General features: G+C 42.8%; 2 protein-coding genes across 2 annotated transcripts; both read right to left on the bottom strand.

Annotated features, from left to right (window-relative positions):
* Nucleotides 1-9,028, bottom strand: rhot2 (ras homolog family member T2). The gene is made up of 19 exons (XM_076760591.1): nucleotides 8,791-9,028; nucleotides 7,856-7,914; nucleotides 7,289-7,370; nucleotides 7,111-7,154; nucleotides 6,852-6,905; nucleotides 6,694-6,746; nucleotides 6,294-6,402; nucleotides 5,980-6,081; nucleotides 5,747-5,845; nucleotides 5,543-5,651; nucleotides 5,335-5,455; nucleotides 5,043-5,127; nucleotides 4,778-4,923; nucleotides 4,540-4,640; nucleotides 3,171-3,301; nucleotides 2,945-3,025; nucleotides 2,732-2,854; nucleotides 1,585-1,787; nucleotides 1-1,360 (listed from the first exon to the last, which is right to left on the bottom strand). Exons 1-19 carry the CDS (start codon nucleotides 8,825-8,827, stop codon nucleotides 1,243-1,245), a joined length of 1,857 nt encoding a protein of 618 aa, XP_076616706.1. The 5' UTR covers nucleotides 8,828-9,028; the 3' UTR covers nucleotides 1-1,242.
* Nucleotides 9,029-9,783: 755 nt separating this feature from the next.
* On the bottom strand, nucleotides 9,784-26,918 carry wdr90 (WD repeat domain 90). The gene is made up of 43 exons (XM_076759928.1): nucleotides 26,641-26,918; nucleotides 26,382-26,473; nucleotides 25,968-26,144; nucleotides 25,687-25,825; nucleotides 25,367-25,537; nucleotides 24,945-25,071; nucleotides 24,558-24,625; nucleotides 24,147-24,253; nucleotides 23,780-24,016; nucleotides 23,539-23,601; nucleotides 23,346-23,411; nucleotides 23,101-23,211; nucleotides 22,771-22,916; nucleotides 22,582-22,639; nucleotides 22,197-22,315; nucleotides 21,873-22,034; nucleotides 21,639-21,769; nucleotides 21,344-21,460; nucleotides 20,609-20,844; nucleotides 20,296-20,432; nucleotides 19,755-19,885; nucleotides 19,322-19,452; nucleotides 18,901-19,062; nucleotides 18,429-18,557; nucleotides 18,117-18,250; nucleotides 17,978-18,021; nucleotides 17,752-17,877; nucleotides 17,445-17,609; nucleotides 17,256-17,338; nucleotides 17,077-17,179; nucleotides 16,775-16,896; nucleotides 15,338-15,494; nucleotides 14,992-15,182; nucleotides 14,681-14,849; nucleotides 14,316-14,439; nucleotides 13,822-13,993; nucleotides 12,749-12,871; nucleotides 12,215-12,383; nucleotides 11,802-11,932; nucleotides 11,129-11,272; nucleotides 10,644-10,760; nucleotides 10,439-10,523; nucleotides 9,784-10,311 (listed from the first exon to the last, which is right to left on the bottom strand). The coding sequence occupies exons 1-43, from the start codon at nucleotides 26,651-26,653 to the stop codon at nucleotides 10,154-10,156; spliced, it is 5,547 nt and encodes a 1,848-aa protein (XP_076616043.1). The 5' UTR covers nucleotides 26,654-26,918; the 3' UTR covers nucleotides 9,784-10,153.
* Nucleotides 26,919-26,974: the final 56 nt, after the last annotated feature.

The raw sequence follows: 26,974 nt of genomic DNA, 5'->3' as shown, positions 1-26,974 counted from the left end.
TGAGTCTGGTCTGGTCTTTTATTAAGCATCTAAATCAGTTCACTTTCAAGTAAGAAAACAGCCACATTTTAAAAGTCACACAAGTGTATTCTGCAAAAAACAGCAGGTCCCCAGCCAGATGAAGCCAAACAGACATGAACGTGACGGACTCGTGTTGAAAAACATTACAATGGCAGATTAGGTCTGTAACAAGGTCAAAGTGTATGCAGTGTCAGGCGTATGTCAATAGAAAAAAAGCATGATTACCCATCTATTTCAGCTTCAATTAAGATTAATTCAATTTCAATATGAACAGAGTGAAACTGAGTGGAAGCAGAGACAGATTTGACCAGATTTTTCTTTCATATTTTGTTACCATTTTTAAGGTTTGCTCAGGCTTCTTTTATGGGAGAAAATATTTGCCAAGGCATAAACCGCCATTTTTCTTCATGCACATCGCTCCCTGCTGCAGCTGATCAGTGACGCTGTACTGCTAAGACATTCAAATGTTTCATTCTTAGGCTAAATATCATGCCTATGGGGCAAATAACATGCTGCGACAACTTACTGCTGCTGGAGTTATTTGGCAAATCCATTATGAACATGTCGTCTCTGTGGTGGCATGGTCAAAAAGAAAGTGTTCACTGAGGAGATCCAGCAAGAGATTCAGTGGCAGCCAATCGGGCTCTACTTAAAAATACTTCATGTGCTGCCCTTTGGTTCTTCAGTCTAGTCAATTTGGCATTTTTCTGTATAACGCTTAAGAAACACTGCATGTGCATAAAAACTCTCCAAGCTCACCATTAACGCCTGACAGATAATTGATGTGAAAGCAATAGATTTGATGCACTTCCTCCCCTTTGATAAAGCACCTGTTAGAACACGAACTGTTTTTCATATTTCAACGCACCGAGCGCTGACAGGCTGACAACTCCTGCTCAGCCTGCTTGGACAGTATAAGGCAGAAAAAGCTGGGCACCGCAGCATGGGGAATAATATGATCACTAGCTTCCAACTGCCTTTGGACTATTGCGATCAACTGACTCCGAGGGGAGGACAAAGTGAAGAAGTCAGTCACTGAGAAAGGTCAGACAGGAAGACTTTCCTGGGAGGTTTTGGGGTGAAAACTAAAAAACTGCAGACTCGGTCAACTTGAGACTGCGGTGGTTCTGGATCTAGTCTTGGAGGTTTGGTCTTTATGGATGGATGGAAGTGTCGGGGGGGAAAAAAAAAAAAAAAAAAAAAAGCTCAGCTGGTTGCTGATCATTTCAGTCTGGCAACAGCTCTGTAGATGGCAAAACCCAGAACTGCAACCACAGCCGAGCCCAACGCCACTCTCAGCCAGAATGATGTGCTGCTCATGTCTGAACCATTCAGGTGTCTGGAGATCAGAGGAAGAAAAAAATCATTAAAGATCCATCACACAAAGCAGCACACAGCTAATGCCACAAGCAAATCAAACATCTAGCTTTTCTAACATCTCCAAATATGCCTCTTAATCACACAATGTTTCAAACATCCCCTGTAACTGATCTTTATATTTTCCAGCTTTACAGCGATATCTGATTTGACTTAAGAGCTGGAGTTAGTCTAAACAGAACGTACGGGTACATTGCTGCCCAGGCGAGCCTGGTGGAGATGTCCTTGCTGGTGGAGTTGAGGAGCAGGCTGGAGAAGGGCAGCGGTGGAGGCAGTCGGTGTTTATAACAGAACTCTGCTGGAGTCATCCCGTGGAACTGCTTGACCTCAGGAAGGTCCACCTTGGAGGCAACCAGCACACATGGGATGTTGCTCTCCATGTAGTGTTGCTAAGTGAGAAATGGGATCAAGAGTGAAAACTTAAGTGTCTGACAGTAAGCAGGTAAAAACAGTGGCTGTTTACATGGAGCCTTTTCACACCTATAGCTTGTTTGCTCTGGTCTCAATCAGCTCATGAGTTTCTACTTTTCACACAGAGAAAAATCCAAGTGAGCCACAATGCAGCACTACAGACCACATGACAACATTCACTTGGCTCATTGGTCAGATGTGCAAGGAGGTAAACACAGGGAGAAGCTGGTCAAACACAAGCACGACACTGCAGCAGTCTGGGGCCGGCCTCTTCATTCTCTGGCTAGCTGCAAGCAACTGTTAAAATGGCTCATCTGCAGCCCACTATGCAAAGCACATCGGAGCTGTTTTGCTCAAACTTGCGGAGTACGCATACTTGTTGGATCAGATCACGTTCCCACCACAAACGAACCCCTTCAGAGTTCGTTTGGGATCGGGCCGAGACCACCTCCTCTAAAGAGTCCCGGTCCGATTGTTTGGTCTGCGGCAGGGTTTGATTGACAGCTTTCACAGCAGCCCAAACGAACCGCACTAACCGGGTAAACACGCCAGGGTTCATTTAAACCTCAATTTAATTTCTTTTTGGGAAGAGGTGGTTTAATGCCTTTATAATTCTTCTGACAAATAAATTTAGGCGTATAGACAATCCTGATTACTTTGTATTTCCAGAAGATTATCCTTGAATTCTGGGAAAAGCACAGCTATTTTGAAAAGCCACAACATTGTCCCTCTTCTATTGTTTTTCGTCTTTATGAGTACCCTCAAACACTTAAGGCTTTATCCAAGTGGTGTATCTTTCCAAGGGGGGAGCTCTTTGGTTAAGTGGATGGGGCATGTTTGTGAATGCAACAAACTAAAAAGCATAATAAAAGAACACCAGCGTTATCCTTGAAATGCTCCTGTAACCTTTGCTGTGACTGACCTTGTATATACTTGCGCAGTAGTCGAAGGAATGTGGATCACTGGTGTCGTACATGAGACACGCAACATCGCAGGAGGCATCCGATGCCTTCAGGAACTCCACCTCCACATCCACCTCATTGAGCTGAAAGAAAGGAGAAGAGTGTGGTGCTCAGGCTTTGGTCAGGGTCAGAGGTTAAGGGTCAGCGTTAAGATCAGGATGGGAGCTACTTACAATAAGGTACTTCTCCTGGTTGCTGACTTGGACAGTGTTTATGGCATAGGGCGAGAAGGCACTGCTGGAATTTGCTTTATTCTGGTGGGGAGAGGGGGGCACCGACAGGAAAACAGCGACTACTTAGCATTATCAATGGTGATGCTGCAGACTAGTACAAATTCATCACAGTTGAATAATGCAAATTTCAATATTTTCAGCTCCAGACTAGCAGATGGTGTCATACCACAACGTTGCGGCCCACAAAGGCCTGGAGAAAGGCTGTCTTGCCCGTCCCCCGCGGTCCGATCACCTTGCAGAGAAACACTGACCGCTGTGTCTGGCACTTCTCCAGGTCCACCTCTTTCTCTCGTGTTACTGCTCGCACAATCAAGCAGAAAGACAAATTATAAACAAGAAGCACAAACACACAGGCCTACCAATATATCAGTTTGAGTTTGACTAGCTTAGCCACAAGGACACAGCTAATCCCCTGGCCTACATCACCAATTGGAAAAATCTAAATAGTCTTTGATTTTCAGTACAACAGACATCGTTTGTGGTCTCATCATTTGGCCAACATCGTCATCACAAAGGCCAAAGCTGAGAAAGTCAACCTGCCACAGCAGCTGTCGCCTCAGTTCTTCTACAGGGCAACAAATGAATCTGTTCTCTCCTGTTGCATCAGTATTTAGTTTGTCGTGGTCACACATCTGAACATACAGGCTACAGTCCAGCCCAGAACAAACATTGCATGTGCGACCTGTTTATCCTTGAGAATTTGTAGCTGCTGCATCTAAGATCTCATCAATAAAGCTTGTGAATAAAGATAGGATTGACGGCAAAACACATGAAAATTAACCCAGTTTGTAAAAAAAAAAAAATCCTAAAATGTATTAAAGCTATAAAAGACATTTTACATGAAGGATCCTTAACTGCATTACGCTGATTTTACATGAAGTTAAATTAGTCTACATACTAAGTAACTTCAACCTTAGATAAAATGACCTCTAGTGGCAGTTACAGGATTTCCATAAAGCATAAGAACTAGGCTTAGAATATAATGCAGGTGAACACAACACCTGTGTTATGTGTAACCCTGTTTGTTAGGCAGCATGACATCACAGCTTTAAAGTCAGAGAAAACAAGACTAACAGTCATAAGACATGCAGAGACTGTATGTGTGTGATTAACAGCAAACATATTACTTCACACACTCTTGTCCAAGCTTTCCTGACAAATGACTGCTACATACAGTACATCTGGGTACCATGTACAGCCACTAATTTAAAGCGGTAATCATTATGATCTTCATTAATGCTCACAAGAACAAAATGTGTATCATATGCGGACAGTGAATTATACTTGAAGCAGAAATGTGTCGACACATGCAATTCAAAGTCACTATTCAATCTATAAATCCATTAGGCTACAGTGGACAGGATTAAGTCAAGTAATCCTCCTACAGAACAGTGCTTAAGTATGAGACTCGGAATTAAGATTTCAAACAGGATGTACAGTATAGTGGTCTCCCATGTTCCATAGGAAGATGGCTAATTTACATGCAGTTTGTTGGGACAGTCTACAGTCAATCTCTCACAAGCATGCACACACACCTGTGATTGCGGTGGTCTGTGACTCCTGCTCAGTGAGGATAGGGTAGCCTAGGTATCCTAGGTGCTCCAGGCAACGGTGGATGTCAAGATATGCGGAAAGCCTGCGTGTGAAGGGATTGACATACATGTGACCTTTGAATAGTGCAGAGTGCACGCTGCCAACCATAAAGTGCACAAAGTGTAAAACCAGTGCATGCTTACAACAACAAAATCATTCACAGTCAAGTGAAATACTTACGTCCACTGACAAAGGTAGCCTTGTTTAGATATGTAGCCGTCCTCCGTGGTTGGGACAGTCATGTAGACCTCTGCACCCCATGGCATGTACGGACAGACGCAAAACAGGTTCCTAAGCTCTGTCGGTGACAGTGCAGAGTCTTTGTCCTAAGAGGGAAAACAGTTCACCTCAAAACAAGGAAAATAGTATTGAAAATGTCATGTAGAAAACCAGCGACTGCAGGAAATTTACTGTCCAGAGGGACACAGCTAGGATTCTTACTCACTTCATCGTACTTGTCAAACAGCTGCTGGAGGAACTGGTGACCTAAATGATTGAGCTCTGTGGTGCAGCCAACGGAAACTCGTAGTCTGACAACAGAAAAGCAATGATTGGATGTCGAGATACCTGGGCATTCCTGACTACTGTGTACAAACATAACACAGTCAAATAAAAACATGGGAGAAATACAGCAAGACTGGGATAGACGACTATGTAGAATACAGGGACAGGGATGTTTACTCCACAATATTACTGCAATAAAACCTGTTGTAATACTATAGTTATCAGATACTTACTCAGGGTAAAGGTAATCATCGGTCAGCTCAAGGTTGTCATCATAACCAAATTTCCTGAGGATAGTCCACGTGGTCTCATGTCGGCCCCTCTGGATAAATAATGTATTAAGGAATAAGAAACCTGAAAGTAAGAGAAAGAATACTTGGTCATTAATAGAGCGTGGCCACAGTTTAAAGTTGCATGTTCTCATTCATGACTGATTTTTACCATTTAGGGTCAGGCCGTTGTCCTGGACACCATCGCTGGTGTTCTTCCAAACTACTGTCTTCACATCCTCTAAAGCTTGAGGTGCCAGAGGATTCCCAAAACAAGATTTCTGCACATGAAGGTGGACAGATTTTTTTTTATTACATGCAAAACACATCATTTCAAATAATAACTAAAAGGACATAAAGTGATTTTAAGTGGCACCTGAAAGCAGTTGAGTTCAGCGTCGCTGAGGATACGGTCGTTGTCCTGGTCAGAAATGTAGAATATTCTGGTAAGGGCTCGGACACACAACGGTTTTAGCTGGGGAAAAATATTGGAAGGAAAAAAATTGCAGCATTATTCAACCAATCATTTGTATGTACATGTGTAAATAAGTGGACTGGGACAGAAGGATAGGCTGCACAGTTGCCATCCCAATTCCAAAAACAGCTGACCTGTTTATCCTCAGGGTCGTAAAGGGGTGCAGTGGGGTGAAGAACTGCCTTCTGTGCATAGTAGAACAGCTCTGAAATGTTTTTGAGGTTCTTTGCAGAACACTTGAAAGACACAAACAGCAGAGAAAATATTTCAGATACAATTATTCAAGCAATATAAAAGCCAGATAAAGTAGGCACGTGTAAATATTTGTGTGAAACACAGCAAGGGTGTGGGTGTGGGTGTGTGTGTGTGTGTGTGTGTGTGTGTGTGTGTCTCAACAGTTAGGTTGGCAGGTGTGCACAGACTGCAGTGATTAGGAGTTCAGCCTCACCTCAACACATGTCTCAATCTCAGAGAACTGGTTCATGATGGGAAGGATGGTTTCCATTGAGCTCCCACAGCGCAGATCAGACTTGTTTCCCACAAGGATGATGGGAACTCTAGTGTAATTTATGGAGACAGGACAACTCTCAATTCAACATTATCAAGATGTGTTTGTGTATAAAATGACATCACAATCCTGCAATGCAAGATATAATGAAAATCAGCTGACTTTCAATAGTGTGTGAACTGCGTGCACTCACACTCCCACATGCTGGGAATTTGCTGATGCTCTTATGTCTAATTCATGTGGACTTGGTGAAACGGAAGAACAGGCTCAAATTCCTAGATTATCAAGTCTGCACATTATGTGCAAATAGGAGGGAGGAGTGCAAACAGCTGATACATACTTGTTCCCTTTCTCTGCATCTCCATTAACTAGAGGTATCCACTTCGTTCTGATCTGAAAAACAAGAAAAAATACATTTGTTTGGTATTTTAAATGCATTAAGTAAATGTGATATACAGCATGTGGAATGCTTGTACAGTATGAGACAATGTAAACCACCTTGTCTATGGTGTCCTCGTTGGTGACATCATACACTACACACACCACGTTAGCCTGTGTGGGTTGGAGAAAAAACAGATGAGGGCATGACACCAAAAACAGAATCCACAGAACTCAATCAACCTGGTATGCCTTTCAACAAAATCCTAGAGGGATAATACTTAATTTCAGGATATAACATTAAAAATCTAAACATGACAAAAGCAAAGAAAGTCAACAATTGTTCAGTATTTTCATCGGCGCTGTGTGGTGTACTTGCCTTGATGATCTCATCTCTAAGGACTTCATCACTTTGTTCCTTTTCTGTTGGGGTTAAAAACAAACATAAACAAATCTCAAGGTCATGCCATTCAGACCCAACAAAGTGCACACAGGCACACATTAAATTGTGGACTGAAAAACAGTTGTGCTGCATGTTAGCTTTAAGGTAATGTTACCTGAATAGTCCACTATGTGTGTGGGGACCTTCTCTGGAGTCACGTCAGCAGGGATGGTGATCTCTTCAGCTCTGGGGGGAACCTGTCAGAGATTGCAGATCACAGATGAACTCAACCATCACTTAATCTGGCTACAGCTTCCCGTAACACAAGCACACATTTTCTATTTTTTATCAAACATGGACACAATTATGGTTGTAGTACACAAAAGTAAGCTGTTAGCTGAAATGCTAGAGCAATTTTCACTAGTGCAAAATGTATTTGTCATTAACACCACATTAAAATGAATAGAACTGTAGGAAGAGTTATACCGTACATATTACAGAGTAAACTGTGAAGGAAAATGGGCACTTAATTAGCCTGCACACAAAGAACAGACAGCATTAAACAACTTGTTTTCTTTCCATTAACAGCAATGAACCAGTTTGCCAAGTAACAACTGCAGAGCAACAGTGGCAAACAGAGGCTGTAAGAGGCAGATGGGAGGATTCTTGATTTCCTCCAGCCTTCCTGCAGCAGAAGGACTTTTAAGCAAAAACAGTGATGAATGGCTGTATTGACACTCACCTCTTCTGGGAACTCCTCACCAACCAAAGACATGATGAGTGATGTCTTCCCCACTTTGGCTGTTGGAGAAGAGGACATGAGGAGGATGAGAGGACGTGCTAGAGTAAACGTCAAGGATCCATTGTGGGTTTTGTGCTGAAACTACAACTGTAAAAAGTACTCGCAAGTTAGCTGACTATTCTTTATGTTTTCATCCACAGCGGAGATTTTAGCCCCTGATTTCAACAGACAGTATTAAGCCTAAATGTCACTGATATAACTAGATTATGCACAGGAAGCCTGACATTATACTAAGCCGTTAACCTCTACATACAGTTACGTTACGCTAATGGAAAAAATCTCTTTCAATAAAGCACGTTGACATGAAAAGTCATTCTAAATCATACTTAAACTCGGTAACGTTAACGCTAATTAGGCTAGCTAACTGCTCTAACGTTAACGTTAACTAACAGTAGTTCATGAACCAACTGCCTGGCAGCAGCGTTAACAATTCAGCGAGCTAATTAACGGCTCTCTAAATAACGGAGAGCTTATAAAATAACTGATAATTAAAAATACATCTGCGTAATGTGTACTGTGGCTGTCCGTGGACGACAGCTGATCATTTAGCCAATGAAACTTTACTGACTTCTCCATGGCAGCTAGCTAACCTACTAAACGTTCACAACTTGTCCGCAAAGTTACTCTAAGCTAACTTAGCATTGCGGAAATTAACATTTAGAAAGTGTGCACTTCGTAGAAAAGAAACCACATTATCGGATATAACAAAATTAGTGTAGAGAAATACATTTTTCTTTTAAGACTGTTATCAGCACCATGCCACCAGGAGCAACCGAGGCAAATTCAACTGCAACTTAGTAACGTTAAGTTAGCTACAACAGCTAATGTTTGCTAGTCTTTTAGCTTATGGTCGGCTGTCAGTGCGAGTGACTTACGCTCCCCCAGTAAAAGTATCCTGACGTCTTGTTTCATGTTTCCTCTCTGTTTGAAGAACAGTCAAACACGCTGCAATACTACAGAGACATTTATCTTTCATTTGAATGGGAAAACTCTAGCTAAAATAAATTGTGTGCCTCTCCACAGCGACATGCACCCAAGGTGAAACCATATCATTCCGGTTCACAGAGGAGACGGTGAAAACGCGCCCTCTGCTGGCCGAACGAACATCCTGCTGCCCACGTATGCTTCGCTGTCTGTTCTCAACGTTCCACAGCGCCCGTCAAATAACACTATTTCAACCTGAAAAATATCTGCATTAGGTGTCATGAACTGAAAACAAGCTTTGCAGTACGATGAAATCAAAATTGTACATGAATTCTGCTTTCTACCTCTGCCCCAAATTGTCATAAACTATTAACAGCAACACCCTTGGTTAATAATTTACTGCAACACCAGCTTTTAAAACAAGACAATTATATTAACTGTTTCTATGTTTAAAAAATTGCATTTTGAAAAGACAGAGATCTAATGCATCAGCAATTATTAATAAACCTCCTTCATTACATTGAGGTGAGCCTTCTAATAACGCTAGCATTATCATGTACATGTACAGTAATACACTATTTAGTGATCAAATTATGTTCCTCTGTCTGTATCTTTAAGATACAGCACTATAAGGATGAATGCTTCTTGAAACATTTGCATAATTTGTGTGTAATTCAAAAGGGGTTCGAGCAGCCATATGCACACCGTTGGTGGTGGAGTGGTGTGAGGAGGTCAAAAGAGTGAACAGACAAATACAAGCATACACATGACCTGTCTAAAGTATTCATGCAGTATTTTCAAATGTTCTGAATTCTGCATCTGACCTCCATCATTCTGGTGGAAAGACACAGTATAAATACAAATGTCTTTGCAGCTGTAAGAAGCATGTAGGTGTGCACCATGCTGGCATTTTGGACTCACTGCACATGACAGAGAGTAATTTTACATGCTGCTTTTTATTTAAACCCCATCCCAATCCCAGAGCAGCCCGCAAAACATAATTCTGTCACCCACTGGAAAGCAGTAGACATGACAGTCACAGTTAATCACGGATCGGTATTCATACACAATCTAACTCAGAGTAAGAAAATCTAAAATAATAAAGCATTACAAGTGACTGAACATGCAAAACAATCCCTTCAACATATTAAAAATATCTGTACTTAAAACTATTCACATAAAACTCTACAAATATGTGATTGATAAAAACGCATATATGGAACAACAAAATTGCATAAAGTAACAACACACACTAGGCACTTGTGAAAGGTGACAAACCCACAAGGTTTGAAGTTATAAACAGACTGGAGGCCTTCAGAAGCCCTGCACCTCCCACAGCAGGATCTCATTATAAGCTACAGTGAAGAGAAGCGTCCCAGAGGGAGAGAAATGGCAAGTCTGCAATGAGTCACTGTGCTGCATGAAGTCCTGGAACCTGCCGCTGGTTGACTTGATCAGCTTCAACACTCCCTCTGATAAGAGATTAGAAACATAATAAGAAATTAATTAAAAACATGCACCGAACTTACTTCACTATTGAAATTCAATTTCCTCACTGGAACCACATGGAGAAACATTAAAAATAAGATGAGAGTTTACCTTTTGATCCCACAGCTATGAGGGGACTCTTACAGCAGAGGCTAAAGCAGGTGGCCCAGTGGGGAAGGGCAATCTTTTTTATGATCTGTGGTCGAAACAACAAGCGACATATTGTATCAGAATACACACAGGTTTGTGGATATTCTGCCAGCAGGAAAAACCACAACACAGAGGTAGAGGAGTGAAGCAGGGGGCGCTGCGGTACCTGTTTTTTAGCCAGGCTGTAGAAGGACAGCTCCCTCTCTACTCCGTAGCCGGTGTAGACCACCAAGCTGGGGTCTGCAGGGCAGAAGGCAGCCAGGCTTGGAGGTGGGCTGTCATCCTATAGCACAGAATAAAATACAATATCAGATGTGTAATGGTGAAATATGGACTGAGCTTAATATGCAATATGCATTAATATGCATGTGTGTACCCTTGAGGGCCAACAGTTATGTGGAATGCATTTCCAATATGTCTTTGTCTTTATAATATGACATCATGACATGACTTCACGATGTCATCAAACTACGGCTTTTATTTTCATTACTTTGACTGAGAGAGCGGCAGAAATTACATACTATGCATTTCAGAAGAGGGAGATCGAGTATCAATGAGCCTTAATAACAAAGTGGCACACAGCAGCACTCAACGTTTGGAGTGACATTTCTAGTCACGGCCATGTGCTGTTACTTAAAATGCAGAAGGTACCCCAACATAGGCCGGAGCAGGAAATGTCAGCCAGTCCAGCAGATCACACGTGTCCTTCAACCAATCGGCAGCCCACACACTGACACGTCTGTCAGCACTGGCGGCCAACCACACCTCGTTTCCTTCCAGTCCGAACTTCTTACACTGAGGATAAGATGATGAAACAGCTTAAGACATGTACTGATGTAAAAAAAATGTCATAAAATGTCACGAGAACCAAGAGAAGAAATTCAGAGAGCACTCCCCCCCCCCTTCCTTTAGCAGCATCACACAAGATCGATACCCTTGTATGCTGTAGCCGCGAAGGGCAGATGAAAGGAAATGCCAGGCCACTCTTTGTACGAGGGGCAGGAAGAAAAGCTGTCAACAGCACTGAGAGTGCCACTTTGTTCCCAACCAACATTATATAATGATGACGTGTTAGGTAAATGAAGTGCATTTGAAAAGGACTGGACTAATCAGGAATAAAGATTCAAAAGACCAATTCATTCACACTTCAGGAGAAATTACTGTCCAGAATGTTTGCTTGATAAGTGATTACTATTGCAATAGGATCATATTTTGCAGCCAATCACTGTAAATGATCCTTATTGGGGCAGTGCTAGCCTCCCTCTGTGTTTTCTGCTGCCGTGTTAAGCTCTGTTAAAGCTTCAGTCTGATTCAGGGAGCTGACCTGTTCATTCACACACTGGATGGTGGTAATCGGCGCTCCTTTGTGGTCCCTGATGACACGGATAGTCGCTCCATTCACAGGGCTGCTGACAGCTACTAGACCATTCTTTCCCGCTGAAAGGATCACGTGACCTGCAGGGGTGCGGGGGTGGGTGGGCGAAAACAGTTAGAGGGCCAAACAGGATGATACGTAGCATCCCTAATGCCAGCACATACGCTTGATCATGGATGTTCTCCTGATTACTCGACTCTTTATACACTGCTCTGTTACATTTTGACCATGACAATAAGAACTTATTTGATCAAACAAGTAGACAGAGACAAGAAAGACTCAGGCAAAATGGTTCACCATGCAGGGAAAGCAGCACAGTTATTGTGAATACAGACGTCTTTGGCACTGCTGTCCTCTCTCACCGTTAGCAGAGTACTGGACGGCAGTGACAGCCACGTGATGGGGATGCAGCTTCATCTCCATCTCTGAGGAGGCGAGCTGGAAGATCCTCAGGGTCCCGTCGCTGTATCCTGCAGCCACATATGCACTGTCCTTCCTGGAAGAGGGGCTCCAGCATACACAGCCACAGGCCTGACACACAGAAAAAACAGGAGGGGGTATTATCAGCAGGGTGTGTGCAGGTCATGGTGCACAGTGGCTGTGATACCCACTTACGTCACCTTAACACCCACCACTTGCCTGCAAATAGAACAGGAAACGCACTCCTGATGAAAAAACATTATTCCTTGTATGTTTGCTGCTGTTTTTTTTTCATTTAAAAATAAATATTCTCATTGTTGTAAAATTTATTTTGTTATGTTTGCATAATTTGTAAAATTCCCTGATAAACTATGACTTCTTCTTCATTTACAGACGTCCAAGATGTTCCACCAAGGTGTCCCCAGAAACAAAATCTGACTGACCTGTTCGTTTCAAATATTTGTGCATGCCCTCACCTGGTTGAGCACTTGGAATTGCACCACCAGCTCGTTGCTGGGGGTCGACCACACCCTCACGCTGCCGTCCTCACTGCAGGTGGCAAAATGTCTCTCATCAGAGCTAAACACCACATCGATTACCTGAACAGGAGAGAGAAGCAGACACAGAGAATGAAGCCTCCAAGAGTTTCAGATCAGATTAAAAACACATGTAAATTGTTTAATGGTGATCCCTCACTCGTCAATGCCATTACAAGTAACTTGGGCTATAAAAAAATTACATACAGAGTTTCAAAAAGAAATTTAAAAAATACACAAATATTTCAAATACAAGGGCAAAAAATGAAGGACAATGAATTAAGGAGGATATTAAACCAGTGATATAGAAAATAATATATAGCAAATACGAATCTGAAAAAACATAATGTCAAAAGTGATTCTAGAATTACAATCATAATAATTAGTGAGTCTTTACTGCTCAAGTGAGGTTCACAGTCCAGGAGCTCTAATGGCAAAACCCCCCCCCCAAACAATTATTCGACTTATGACGGTGAATTAAATGGCAAGAGCCAGCGTCTTTATAGTATTGAAGAATATATATATATTTTCATCTTGCTGACATAGTGTAAGTGGAAAGTCAAACAGCAAATTTGCAATTGTGGTGGCGGCTTTGCCTTCAGTTCACTGAAATGTCATCAGTAATGGTTAATTGCTTCCCTGCTGTTTCTTTACTTTGCTGTAATCGTCTTAATTGCCTGGTTCTAATACTCCGTCCTAAAGAGCTGCAAACTACATTTAACATGAAATACTCCTCTTCCCTGCAGATGGCTTCTGATGTGTGAATGACAGGCCATTAAGACAGTTTCTCACTGGGCATTTGGTCTTTCACACTCTCATGAAAGCCTGATCAAAGAAAGGAAATCAATGATGTTTCATTGAAGCATGCCTGTGAAGCAGGGTTTCCTGCAGTGTAGGAACTTGGGCTTAAGAAAAAAAAAATCTTGATTCATTTCTTTGAATGAACATTAGTCCCAGCCCCTTTTGGAGACACAGGATGGTGACTTTTCATGTCCCAGAGCTCACATTGGTACCTTGGTTTTGTGGCCGCTGACCAGTCGAATGCTGCTGTTGTCTGACCAGTTGATGTACCAGAGGGTTCCCGCTGTGGTGCCAACGATGCCCATGTCCACTGTGATATCAAATGCCGCACTGACCGTTGTCCCATCCAGCATCATCTCCTGCTCCAACAACACCGTGGTCCCACTGAAGGACAGACATGAGGAACCAAAAACAATGCAACTTGAGGATGAGAGAACCATTATTTTCATTCTTCATGTGCTTTGAGTCAAGCTTAGCAGGAGTGAAAAAGCATCATAAAGCTTCATTTATCCATGATTATGTAGTGCAGGATGAAAACAGGAAATACCTAAAGCATAAATACATATACACAGGTGTGCCACTGTGTTCCTCTGGGCAAATGGACTCAGGATGGCATGTATGTACACATCACATAAAGTAAATCCAGAGAAGGAGGAGACTGCCTCGACAAGGCACCAGAAGAATAATAGGAGGTTGAGCAACAGACCTGTTTTCCACATTGCAGGCCTTTTCCTGAGGCTTCACACCCTGCACAGCTTCTACCTCCCACAGTCGCAACCAGCGGGTGTTGCTGCCTGTCAAAAGACGATTCCCTCGACACAGCAGCACTCCTACACCAAGAAACCACATCAGCTCAATTATTACCCATGGAAAAAAATACATGTTTAAACAATAAAAAATACACGGCTCAAAATAATTTAGATAATTTTACCAACTGAAATAAAAAGCATCTCCTTAATTTGATACAACTAGAAGTAAATAATGTTTTTTTCCTATATGAACCATTAAGAGCATTTAACAAAAGAAAACACTAAACTAGGTGTTTAGAATATAATAAGGGTCCGTTTGTACCGATCTCGCCCTCATCAGCTTCCCAGGTCATGAAGCAGTGCTGTGTGTTAACGTCCCAAACGCAAACATGGCCTCGATTGGTGGCGGTGAACAGAAAGGAGTCCATGTGGTAGCACAGCGCCGTCAGCTCCACATCACCCACCTCTGCTGGTGCTCTCACCCTCTGGACCTACAAGGTCGTTAGAGCGGTTACTCCTTGTGTACCAAAGCATATCTCACAGCAGAGTTTTGCTCATGTTTTAAACCAGCATAGCGGGTCTTGTTTTTACATCCTTTAAAAAAAAAATATGTGGTTTTCTGTGGGACTTTACCTTGAGGTCTACGTCCAAGCCATGCATGTGGATGAGGCAGAAGTAAACTCCTTGGCTTCCCACACAGGCCAGCTGGCTGGCTGCTGAGGGGCTGAAGGCGGCATCATGGATCGGTCCTGACACACTCACACTGGACAGCAGCTGGAAGGTCTTACTGCTCCACAGAGCCACCTCTGGGTCAGAAAAGTCTCCTATGGGGTGTTGGGAAGAATCAGCGGTCAGCACTCATTGGCTGGAGTCGCAGGATTTTCTGTATTTGAATTAATTATGTCAAGTTGTGCAAAACATCAAGTTTCCAGTAAATGCTCATGACTGATGGATGCTATCCAACTCAAATTTGACTGACCAGCAGAGAGAAGGAATCGATCGTCCCTGGAGAAAGCCAGACTCTGCACTGCTCCCCTGTGGTGCGAGATGGTATTACGACAAGTCCCATTGTGGACATCCCAAATGCAGATGAGGCTCCTGTTACCATGACTGCCACCAGATGCTGATGCCACAGTCTGGACAAAAGGACACACAGACACAGAGCAGCACCTTCATTTTAATTTATGAGTTCATCAGAGACAACAACAACAACAACAACAATAATAATTATAAGGGGGTCAGTTTGTTAGGGATTGATAATCAAAAGCCTTCCTTCCCCATGTCGCATGTTCCAGAGAGAACCACGAGAATGCAGCTCCAGCCACGAGGGACAGGGCGGCGAGTTCAGATGGTGTGTTATCTATTTTAAACAGTGATGTTGGAGTATAAGAGAGGGATAGAAGGAAAATAAATTAGATGCTTGATTAATAAACAAACCAACGGCTAAGTAAAAAATAGATGTGTGTTTATTGACTGTGTTGCACAAAGACATTCACGCCGTTTATAATTTGTGTCGATTTTCATGGATCTTTGAAACCTCAGAAGCGTTTCCATAGCCTCACTTAAAGCCAGTTTCTATTCTAAGAAAACACTGAGTGCTGACACCCTCCCAAGACAAGAGCTGAACGCGCAGTGCTAACACAGCGCTGACAAACCAAGCACTACAATCAAGTGTGTAACCAAGCGACACGGACCTTGTGAGAATGGACTACTGTCAAGACTAGAACATTCCTTCTATAGCTCTTGCTGGTCAAACGACTGGACTGAGTTCATTTTCATTCTGCAGTAGCAATTTCCTGCGGTGACTAACCAACCAGCTGAACTACTGGACTTCTTCCCCCGCTGAGCTGAGTCGCTGAAGCCAGTTCAGTCTGTCTTGATTTAATATTGCCTCTTGGACACGGACAAATTGTGCTCACCACCTGCTGCGACACTCCTCCATGGCGTCAATGTCAATAATATGTACTATGTGAGTTTTCATGGAATTTGAAATTACACAGAAACACATAAGGAGCTTTGCTGTGAAATGCAATCACTGGTGCTTTGGACACATGCAAAGACCCGTGATTGCTACAGAGACAACAAAGTTTCCTGCCAGTGCAGCAATGATCTGTCACTTCTAGAAACTTCAACACAGCATGCCTGTTCTCTCAAAGCACGTTCAATTTGCGTTGTTCTCTGAGGAATAATCTGAGTGTACAGACATGTGCTTTCTGAGAACATATGGCACACGGCAGCTGCTCTTCCTTTTTGTGGTTTGACCACATGACAGAATTAATGTTGATACGCAAGACTAAATTTAGTAAATTTAAGAGAGTAAACTTAAACACGGCTGGTACAGCAACATCGCCAGCTCCATCCACACTGCTGAAAAAGATGCTGACACATCTCATAGACAGCTATATAACTGAAGTACCTGGGCATCATTTGTGACTGCAAGACAAGAGATCTCCTCGCTGTGGCCCTGTAAGTGTCTCTGACTTCCTGTATGAAGGTACTCCACCACCACCACGCAGCCACACGAGTATGCAAACAAACCTGCAACAGAAACCAAATGCAAAACTATTCAGCCTAGCTTTAGTCACTATTTTTCTGTAATACATATATACATACATACTTCACTGGTTTTTGACAGCAAACACTTTCTACTGTCAGTGTTCCCAAACAATATTTACACAAAGTTTTTGTTTTTCTTTCACTTCAGTACATGACGCTAACCTTGGTCAGGGCTCCACACCATGTTGCCACGGCCATTGCCATTGTAGCCAATCACTGCTTTCAGCTTTATGCACCCTTCTCCTGGTTGGGGAGCCTTAGCAGCCTGGATCACAGAAAACATCAGCAAACACACTAATACACTCAGTCACTTGTTTATCATCAACCACGGTGCTCTTTACCTGATCAAGAGTGGAGGTCTTGAATCGTGGGATAAAGTGCCTGTAGCAATCAGGACGTACTGGCTTCTTCCCCTTCAACGCAACTAATGACAGAACAACATAAGAAATACCATGACGAAGAAAAAAAAAAAACAAAACCAAAGAAACTCTGCTCTCTGTTAACACTGAACAATGCAGTGGGGCACTTACCAATGTCCATATGAGCGGTATTCATTGGAGAGCTGCTGTCCAGCTGTGTGACTTTGAGGAAGGAGACGGCAGGTCTGGAGTCAGAGGAAGGATCTGAACCAGTGGCTGGGACTGGAACAGTTGGAATGGTCGGAGTGTCATCACAAATAGACAAAGAGCCCAAAACTGCAGGAGAGAAAACGTGAAAAGGAGTTACAATAAACCTACATCATCAGGTCCCTGGGTCCATTGAACATGTTACGGCCATTAGCAGCAAATACATTCACAACCTTGGTGTCTGAGGCTAAAAATGAAGGCGAGAACTCACTCTCCTGGTCAACTTGGTCAAGAGCACTGACTTTCAGTTGTGGTGGCGATGAGGAGGGGAGGGGCACTGGCCGTCGAGGCATCCCACTGGACAACTGAGCTCCACTTAATTCAGCGTCTGGTTGAACTGTCAGATGAAAACACAAGCCCACCAACTTATTTGTAATAAGTAAGAACATTTGAATCAGGTGCATCTTGTATTATTGTAGCATGACTAGGAAATTTACCTGATTTAGGATCTGAGATGTAATCTCTTAATCTGAGAGGTGAACTGTGATTGAAGACAGTGGACATTTACAAACAAAACTGTGTTAAAATGTTACACAAAAAAATAAGAAGATTCAAGCATGCAATGGGGATTATTACCGGCTGTCAGTCAAAGAGTCAACAGGATGTGCCAGGAAGTCCCAAAGGAATATGGCGTCTCCCACTGAGACTACGCCCAGTTGATCAGGGGTGAAGCTCACCTGCCGGATGGGTTGACTGTGGCCTATGAACATCTGGTACAGAGAAACACATTTTCAATTACGACTGACACGTAAACTAAGCTCTGCTAAGTTAATGAAAACAACATGCTTTCTATGCTCGTGATGAATGCAACGTTTTACCACCTATTGTTATTACTTCTCACTAAAGTACTCAGTTTGAAGTACTCATTCTAAAAGATATGAATTCTACCTGTGAGTTAACATCGAGCTGCATGTTATAATCCCACACTTTGACGGCGTTGTGTCCTGCCGTCAGCAGGAATCGACTGTCCTCGCTCACAGCCAGGGACGAGCACTGGTGTTTGTGCGCCTTAGACAGCTGTCAGGGGGACAGAAATCCAGTCAGAAACAAACACTCCACCGTATGGTTGAAAAAAAGAATCTAACTGCTCTAAAAATTCAACTACTTTTTCCTCTGAATGCAATTATAGCCACAGTCTGTCATAAGATAGAATGTGACCTTTGGAATGGCCTATGCATGCTCTCCCTAATTTACAAAGTATCTACACCCACAATCCTGACTCCTCCACTTCAAGAACACGATTGTCAACCAAATATAGGACTGTCATAGGACACTATAATGAAATGAGTGTCAGGAAGTCTTTTCCTGATTCTTAGTACTTAACATTGTCATCTCAGGTGTTTAAGTTCAGCGGTGTTACCTCTCGGAGCAGACGGCCCGTCTTGGTGCTGACCCAGAGGATCTTGTTAGCGGACGTGGCGACCAACAAGTGCTCGGTGGAAGCCGGAGAGAAGCAGACCTTCAGTGCAGAATCAAGACGGGAGCTATCCACGTCCAAAATACTCACATCTACATGGAGCAACTAGAAAGAAACACAAGAACCTTGACCGACATGACCACCGACACTCAGGTGATACAGTGAATATATCTGTGGTCAGAATGGGCTTATTGTGGTAACATCTTCTGTATTTTTGGAAAACTCCAAAAATAAAAAGACAATCCCGCATAACCAAAGAGCAATGCAGCCTCACCACTGCTTCACAACCTATAAGTGAAATCTGATCTTAATTTATCTGAGCAATAGAACAAATGGTGCTGAAAGGTGATGTTGTGCAAGATACCTCATCCAGGGACCGTGAGTCAGCGACGGTGACAATGAACTCCGAGGGACCAACAAAAGCCAGGCAGCGGCTGTCACTGCTCACTGTGAGGGCGTCTGGAGCGCGCTCAGTGCCTCGGGCCACCACATTACCTAACCAATCAGGCGGTGCAGCATGAATGAAACAGCACTGATGCTGAATGTGACTGCATGGTATACTATTGAGTAATCAACTATACTGATTGCTAATAAACAATATACAAGTAAGTGAATGCATTATTATTATTAATTTCACAGAATCTGTGTAATAGCTGGCTCGTAAAACTTGACACTGTGTCTGTATGAATGTTTTACTTTATGATTACGTTGATTTAAGTTCACCTTTCTGAGTGATAAGTGTACCATATGCTGTGCTGAAATTAACCTGAGGTGTGTTTATGTGTGAGTGTACCTACACACAACTCTGATCACATTGTGGTCTTCATCAGAGGCGTTGTAAAGTGCCAGAGAGCCCTGGGAGTCGGCACTGTACATGAACTCCCCATCCGGAGAGAAGGCAAGACCCACCACTTCCCCTCTGTGCTGCCTATAATATACATGTATATGTAAATACAAACAAACACACAGAGAAACGAGAACATGAAAACAGTCATCACTCTCTCTTCAGAGGATGCACTCTAAAAGCTTTTTAAAATGCACCAAAACCCACACCGCAAAAGTAATATGAGGTTTAGCACATCAAACCACATGAGAACTTTCCACATTTTCATTTGAAAGTGCAGTCAAAATTGTATGTGTTATTCATATTGAATTAGAATTGCAAATGTGTGTCTTTACCCTCCAAAGTAGGTTTACAGTTATCACTACCTGGCACACCTGACAGTATTTTGCAAGGGCACCTTTGCTGCATTCTGACAATGGGTGCAGCCAGACCTTTCTCCAGAGCTAACATAGCCCTGAGATAGGTCCGACCATGCCAGACTGGTTCAAACATACCTGTGTTCAGCCAGCATCTTGGCACTGGAGATGTCAAAGATCCTGACGATGCCAGAGCTGAAGCCGCAAGAGAAGATCTGCTCACTGGGATGGAAGGCCACGGAGCAGGGGCTGTCCTCTGACACAAAATCATACAACTAAGCACAGGAGACAAGAGCAGACATTTAGTTAAACACTAAATAAGCCAATTGTAATGAACACAGTGAAATATTTGCTTTGTGGTTTAGTTTGCCACCAGGGAGTTGGGGTTGTAAAATAATAACATCTTCAAAATGTATTTTATTGTTGACTGAAGATAAATGTGACAACTGACCTGATGCAAGGAATCCATATTCCAAATGCGCACTGTGCCGTCAGAAGAGGCTGTCGTGAGATGGCGACGGACGCCGTCCACACTGAAGCCGAGGACAGTGTCTGTATGTGACCTCATCAGAGTGTTGTAACCACGGCTGCTCACATCAAGGAAACCCAGGTTACCAGTAGAGGTGCCTGCCACGACCTGAAGGCTGTCTGATGAGACTGACACCAGGCTCACAGGTCCCTCATGTTCTGGAAATCATGATCATTATCATTACTTTTCTATTATTTTAAAACAACAAGCAACAACAACCGGGCTTGTACTACCAAAATGTAGCAAAATTCATGTTGGTGCTCCAGCAGAGAAAGATGCTTTATTCTCAGGCAACATTAAAAGTTGAAAATCAAGTCTGTTTACAGTTTAAAGACTTGTTACGTTGCTGCCCTCTGCAGAGGTGAATGACAAATGAAATGATGTTGATTACGTTTATGCTTAACATGCTAAAATACATATTTCCACAAGCTTTTGAAGACTGCGATTAATTCACTGTGACACATGAATAAATATTCCAACATGGTGTGAAACTCCTAACTTCCAGTTTAATTGCGTTTATTGGCAAGGTCAACCTGACAAACTAGAAAATGTAAACCAACATGAACTAAAGAATATATTGCTGCCTGTGCAGTGGAAACTGCCTGCTTCTGTTAGTTTGCTGCAGCTTAATGCTATGCCATGATCCCCTGTGCCTACCAGCCTCCAGGAAGACAGCGGAAAAATCAAGGGGCCAGAGCCGCAGGAAGCCATCTTCAGAGCCCGTGGCACAGAATGATGAGCACACACTGATGCTGTTGATGGCAATGCCTGGACCTAGGATGGGCACGCACACACAGACACACACACACACACACACACACACACACACAGACACACACAGACACACACACCTTGATATCCTGACAGGCTCTTTACAAAGTCTTCTACCCTCTGCAGGACAACTGCTTTCAACTACAAAACAATAAAAACTTTCTCTCTCTGATTGACTCACCTGTGTTAAAAGTCCACTTCTCCCTGCGGTTTGCATGCTGCTGCTGTGCAGGCAACAGCCTCCTGACATTTCTGATAACAACCCTGCTGTAGTCAATCTCAAAGATATAGCCACTCCGACTGCTGGCAAATCTATGGGAGGACAACCACAGAGGGAAAACAGAACATTTATCTAAAAGGCTTTTCAGTGAAACAGTATGATGCGTAAAAAACAGTGACTGGTTTGCTCACTCACAGCGTTTGATCATCAAGACACGGGTTGGAAGAGTTCCCCTCCTCAAAGGAGACATCGGTGAAGTCCATTGAGTGGTACTCACCCAGGTTGACTGGGCAGGAGCGCAGCGTACCATTCCGAACTCGCCAAAGTCGAATATTATCCCGACCACATGACACCATCCTGAAACCAGCACACTCACAGATTAACCTGTGATCTTGGAGTTCTAATTTACTAAGAAGCTGGCATGAGTGTTAGATCTTCAACCTGTTCCTGCACCTAGAACTGTCAAAGAAGATAATCAAATACACAATCAAAAATACTGACATAGTGAAGGAATGGTACCTTGTCTCATCAAAGGGAGCAACCTTCATGGTGTGGATGTCCACATCTGTGTGTGCTTTGGCCAAGATGGTCACCTCTCCACCTTTATTAACATTCAGAGTGTTCCACACCACCACCATCTATGAAAGAGAGAATCACAGTCAGCCCACAGAGTCATAGACTCAAGGAGAGCAATTTATAACATTTCATTCAAAATTAGCAGTCCAGTACATTAGTAGTCATGATCTAAAGTGTTACTAAGTATTTCTTAACGTGAATCTAATGATACCAATGGCTCTCTCTCTTCAGATTCTGAGTGCAGCTCGTGGTAAGTGCCTTTAAAGACAAAATAGAAAGTAAGCCATTGAATTTTCATATGGGAAAAATCTGCCTTTGTGGCACTTACCGTTTTACTGTGGCTGTCTTTACCCACTCCACAAAGAATACCACCACCATATGAGAAGCTTTGACATGGAAAGAGAACAAAAGAGACCTAGAATTAGTGTTAGCGAGCAGTGTTCGACAGAAGCTTGCACCTCACCGTACATGGAAGATACAGTCACTGTGTATATGTGAATGCAAGTGTGTGAGTTACCTAAGAGAGGACAGTGAATGAGCATGAATCCTGAACATGGCCAGGCAGTGTCCTTTGTGATAGTTCCATACTCGCACTACACTGTGGTTGCCAGTTTGTGCTGAGGCCAGCAGTGTTGTGTTGCCATTAAAAGCCAGTGCAGATATCTAGAGAGAGAACAAGTGGATAGATGTCACAAAAATTCTCTCTTTACTGAATGCAGCTGTATTAGAACTCCAGGAATTAGCTGAAAGTGGCTTATGTAGGGTGCTACCACAATCACCTGTGCGATCCTGGACATTGGACGAGATTCAGCTGTAGAGGTAGTACAACATTTCACAGCTCAGTTACCTTATCAGTGTGGCCGATGAAGAATCTCTGCTGCCTAGAGGATATTTTCAAAGAGACGATAATTGCGTGACATGGATACACCACTGCATCACCCGATTTGGTCCACAGGGCCTATAGTGTAACAAAATACAGTTAGACCTCTATCAGTCGTTGATCTGACACATTTTATTCCTGACTTTCAAAATCAAAATGTATGTAAGAAGCCAGTCTGAGAAGGGCTTCACTCCAAATGAGCATATACATACACATTTCGTAGTGGCTCCTCCAAAGCCGATGATTCGGTTGAGCCTGAGAATGGGGTCTGGAAGCAGCTGCAAACAAGGAGAGAAGGATAAAAAAAACAAAAAAAAAAAACAAAGGCAAAGATGTATAATGAGCTCTTATAGAAATGATGTCTCAGCTGGTTTTGTTTCACTCTCCACAGTATTCCTCTCTTACCTGCTGTCTAGTCTCTTTAGATGATAACAGATGGACAGGATGTGGAACAGGAGTACAAACAACCTGAGAATATAACGAGATCAACAATGTTTCCAATGCTGCCATAACACTGTACACAAGGAATCATGAGCAATATATTGTACTGAACACTGTACAAAAAGAGACGTTGATGAAGTATATAATGGTTTAATATGCTTGTAACTCTGATTGAAGGTACAATCTAGTCCACGTGATGCTTCACCTCGTCTTCATTCTCCTCCCCAAGTTTGCAAAAGCCATGCTCGGGTTGCATGTACACGTGAACTCCCCTGTCATCAGTGCCGCAGGGGGGCCTGAATGTGAGCCGGTGTGAAGTGGAGCACGCTGATTCCTGCAGATGCTGGTCGTCATTATGGCAAAGCCAGTCATCCTTGTGGTGAGTGGACACTACACCCAGCTCTGGTATGTTGGTCACCAAGGGGATTCGATTCCTTGGGAACTGAGGAGACAGAAAGAGAAAACAGATAAAATAGTAGCCTTCAAGAAAATTAGATTTGCAATATATGGTCTAAGCTTCACCACAATCACAGAGACTTGATTTAAAAGGCACTAAATGTTATCAGTCTTACTGATTTTGGTGTGGTGATCTGCTGGATGAGAGACACACGGTCCTGAACTGGTTTGCTGACACAGCTAGGCACCTCTTTAACAGGGCTTCTTTGGTTAGAGACACATCCTGGGAAAGAAACAGATATGAAAGTCAGTCATTTGCAATACATTCCATTTAGGAACACATAGAAGTGAACAGGCTAAAAGAAAATGCAAAAACATAGCCCTGATCCCATGCATTTGTCCAATAATACAGATATTCCTTAAAGCTCCAATGGCTCCAATTTACTTGAATAAATAAATAATTAACACATATATATACATACATACATCTATTCATATATAAATGTTTTAAGGGAAATCAAGAAATATGAGTCAGATCCAGAGAGTATGTACATACAAGGGCAATAAAAAGTTGAATAATGACTTACCAGCTTCAGGCTTGGGGCTGTCTTTTTGAATGGAGTCAAAGGGTAATTTTGTTCCCTCTGAGGGAAACCTGTTGGAGCAGAACAAGATGATTGCATAGCAGTACACTGTGATAAAGCAGGTAGCAGTAGTTTTCTGAAATCAGCAATAATATAAAGTGCAGATGTTATTCTACACAACTGATGTTTTAAGTAAAGGAACCCGATACTCTACAAAAGCTATGCAATGATTTATTAGATTTTTCAGTGACTTTGCGCATGGATTTCTCCCTGTGTGACAGATGACAATGTTGGTACAAAGTAGTCAGCGAGAATAAGAGGCTGATCTGACCATTTTTCTTTAAGCACAAATTCCATTGATGTACATGTTCCTAGGAGAGGTTACCATACCGAATGTAATCATAGAGGTCATGCCAGGAGCCTCCTTTGGGCACAGGAAATGACATGTCTCTCGGCATAGGACCTGTCCCCTGAGAGGAGGCCAGACCCTTCAGTTTGGCTTCACTGAAGGAAACTCCTGTTGAGAGTTAGACCATCCAGTTGAAAGAAAATTGCACAAAGAGAAAAAAAAAACAGAAGGATGAGCTAAAAGTCAAACTAGGCAGGGCAGTCAAGCCAGCTTTGACAGCAGCCTGCTGGACAGTTCTCACGAACAGGGTTTCCATTATCTGGTAAACACTGTTTTAATTGGAAAATCTGCTCAAGCATAACAAATTTAAGTCTAACAGTTAATGGCTGTCGGGCCGTCAAAAGGAAAAGAAAAGGCTGCTTTAGCTTTGGAGAGAAATTAAACTTAGTGAACGGAGTCTCACCTGGATCTAGCAGCAGATCGCTGGTAAACATGTTTTTCACTGACATGTTGGCACAAAGCTTGACGCTCTTCAGGTGACTGTAGCAGCGGTTCAGGTAGAAAGAGAGTGTGTACTGCAGATCCAGCATCAGACAGGTCCAACGCACAGAAGTGGGAGCTGGGCCTACCAAACCTGGAGCACAAAAACATAAATCCAGACAATACTGTAGCAAGAGATTATTTCCATTCTATACAAAATTACAATGAACTATCCAAAGAAATGCATACAAACAATGGCTCATGTCTACGTAACTGTGTTGCATGTGTGTGCATGCATTTTACCATGCCTTGCGGACTTTGACGTGCTTTCATAGACTGAATCCTTTGCAGCTCCACACAGGAAAGGAAACTGAAGCCAAGTAGATGTGGACTTGAACTCTTTGAGCATGTTGGAAAAGGAGATACGGACCACCTGGTCCTCCTACATCACAGCACACAGAGAGAGGGAATGAAAATGTCATCCTTTGTTTGCCACATACAACACATAAGCGACAGGAGTTTTATTTTGAACAGATCTGTTTTTCAAAAGAAACAGGATCATTCAATAATTTCTGGTTCCATACCTCAGCACAGACATCGAGGTGGACCACAAAGTATTTGCCAGGGGTGGGCCTGAAGAGAAGGTAGAAGTAACGTCCTGTCAGCCCCAGAGACTGGTTGCTGTTTTTGGGTACCAGGATGTAACTGTTGGCAGGAACAGGACCCCTGATCTGGAACACTGAACACTTAAGCATCTTGTTCTGGAGGTAACATGAAAACAGGACATAAAGTAAGCTAACTCTGGTCTGAATACTTAGATAAAAGTTACACTCCAGACAAAATTAATCACCCTGTGTAAGCTTGAAAGTTGGTTAGGATTCAGACAAAATATAACTGTATGGACACACTAAGCATACACTGATGAATGGCACATAAGAGGACTATGCAGCAGGATTGATAGCTTTAAATATCACAACTATCGTGTGAAGCAAAGTTACCGAATATGTTGACACATCCCCCTCTTTTGCAGACTTTTTCCAGTCTTCAAGTCGGACATGTTTGAAGATGTTGACATAAGGATGCTGCCAACCTTAGAAGTCAAAACATTGTTCAGTAACTCTTCACGGTAAGTTCATTATAACAGCATTAGCTGTTCTATCAAGTTATGGCTAAGTTACTAGCTCACAGGCTGTAACGTTATGGTTGAATAATTTGACGTGCCAAGCAACTGCAATGAAAAGCTTCAGTTCGTTTTACCTTTGGAGGCCATTGATTCACCTGTTGATGTCTCAGTCTTGCTGCAACTTGTAAAAACTCGAGCAGCTAGTGTACATTTAGAGATGTTTGCTTGCAAACAGACCGCTATAAATGACTGGGGAAGCTCCTTTTTACGTTTCCCTGATGTCCAAACGATAACACTTTTCGCTTCATATCATAAAAAATGCGAGGGCTTCTCCAGTTCTCCCGGATACCAAGTAAACAATGATTTTGGAATTAGCAGTTATACCCTTCCCGCTCCAGCCTCCGCCGTTGTCAACGACAGCACGACGCTCGTGACGTCTGTGCGTTGCTGTCTTTGGTGCTTCTGGGT

The sequence above is a fragment of the Chaetodon auriga genome, chromosome 20 (genome assembly GCF_051107435.1).
Source record: "Chaetodon auriga isolate fChaAug3 chromosome 20, fChaAug3.hap1, whole genome shotgun sequence".
Lineage (NCBI taxonomy): Eukaryota > Metazoa > Chordata > Actinopteri > Chaetodontiformes > Chaetodontidae > Chaetodon > Chaetodon auriga.
Note: the sequence above shows the minus strand (reverse complement) of the source record. Positions and strands in the feature narration are given on the sequence as shown.